The sequence below is a fragment of the Macadamia integrifolia genome, unplaced genomic scaffold (genome assembly GCF_013358625.1).
Source record: "Macadamia integrifolia cultivar HAES 741 unplaced genomic scaffold, SCU_Mint_v3 scaffold1766, whole genome shotgun sequence".
In the NCBI taxonomy this organism is placed as follows: Eukaryota; Viridiplantae; Streptophyta; class Magnoliopsida; order Proteales; family Proteaceae; genus Macadamia; species Macadamia integrifolia.
Window position 1 is genome coordinate 183,360 of NW_024868345.1, and position 498 is coordinate 183,857.

The window sequence follows — 498 nt, forward strand, 5'->3', positions numbered from 1 at the left end:
TGCTAGTCACATCAGCTGGGGTGTTACTCGAAGTACCCAACTTTGGCTAATACTACATTGGAAGATTGGGACACTATATTCAATATCAATACAAGAGGAACCTTCTTATGTTGTCGAGAGGCTGCTAATCGGTTGACACGTAACGGCGGCGGTCGGATTATAACGGTATCATCGTCTGTGGTTGGTCGGAATCCGCCGGGATTTGGTGCATATGCTGCTTCAAAGGCTGCGGTGGAAACTATGACAAAGATTCTAGCTAAGGAACTTAAGGGTACAACAATAACTGCAAACTCTGTGGCGCCTGGAGCTACAGCCACGGATTTGTTTTTCACCGGAAGAAGTGAGGAGGTAATTAAAGGGGCAGTTGAGAACAACCCACTGGGAAGACTTGGGGAGACCAAGGACATAGCACCTTTGGTTGGTTAATGGTGGATTAGTTGTTTGAGGATCTCTCTCTCTCTCTCTCTCTCTCTCTCTCTCTCTCTCTCTCTCTCTCTT

At 46.8% G+C, this 498-nt stretch overlaps 1 protein-coding gene across 1 annotated transcript in view; it reads left to right on the forward strand.

Annotated features, from left to right (window-relative positions):
• The window catches only part of LOC122064802 (short-chain type dehydrogenase/reductase-like), a gene marked incomplete at its 3' end in the record, with an annotated part of 4,145 nt that extends 3,797 nt beyond the window's left edge, over positions 1-348 (forward strand). Inside the window, exon 2 of the mRNA XM_042628547.1 lies at positions 7-348. Within this exon, the coding sequence (XP_042484481.1) occupies positions 7-348 (342 nt within the window). The remainder of the gene's footprint in view (positions 1-6) is intronic.
• Positions 349-498: the final 150 nt, after the last annotated feature.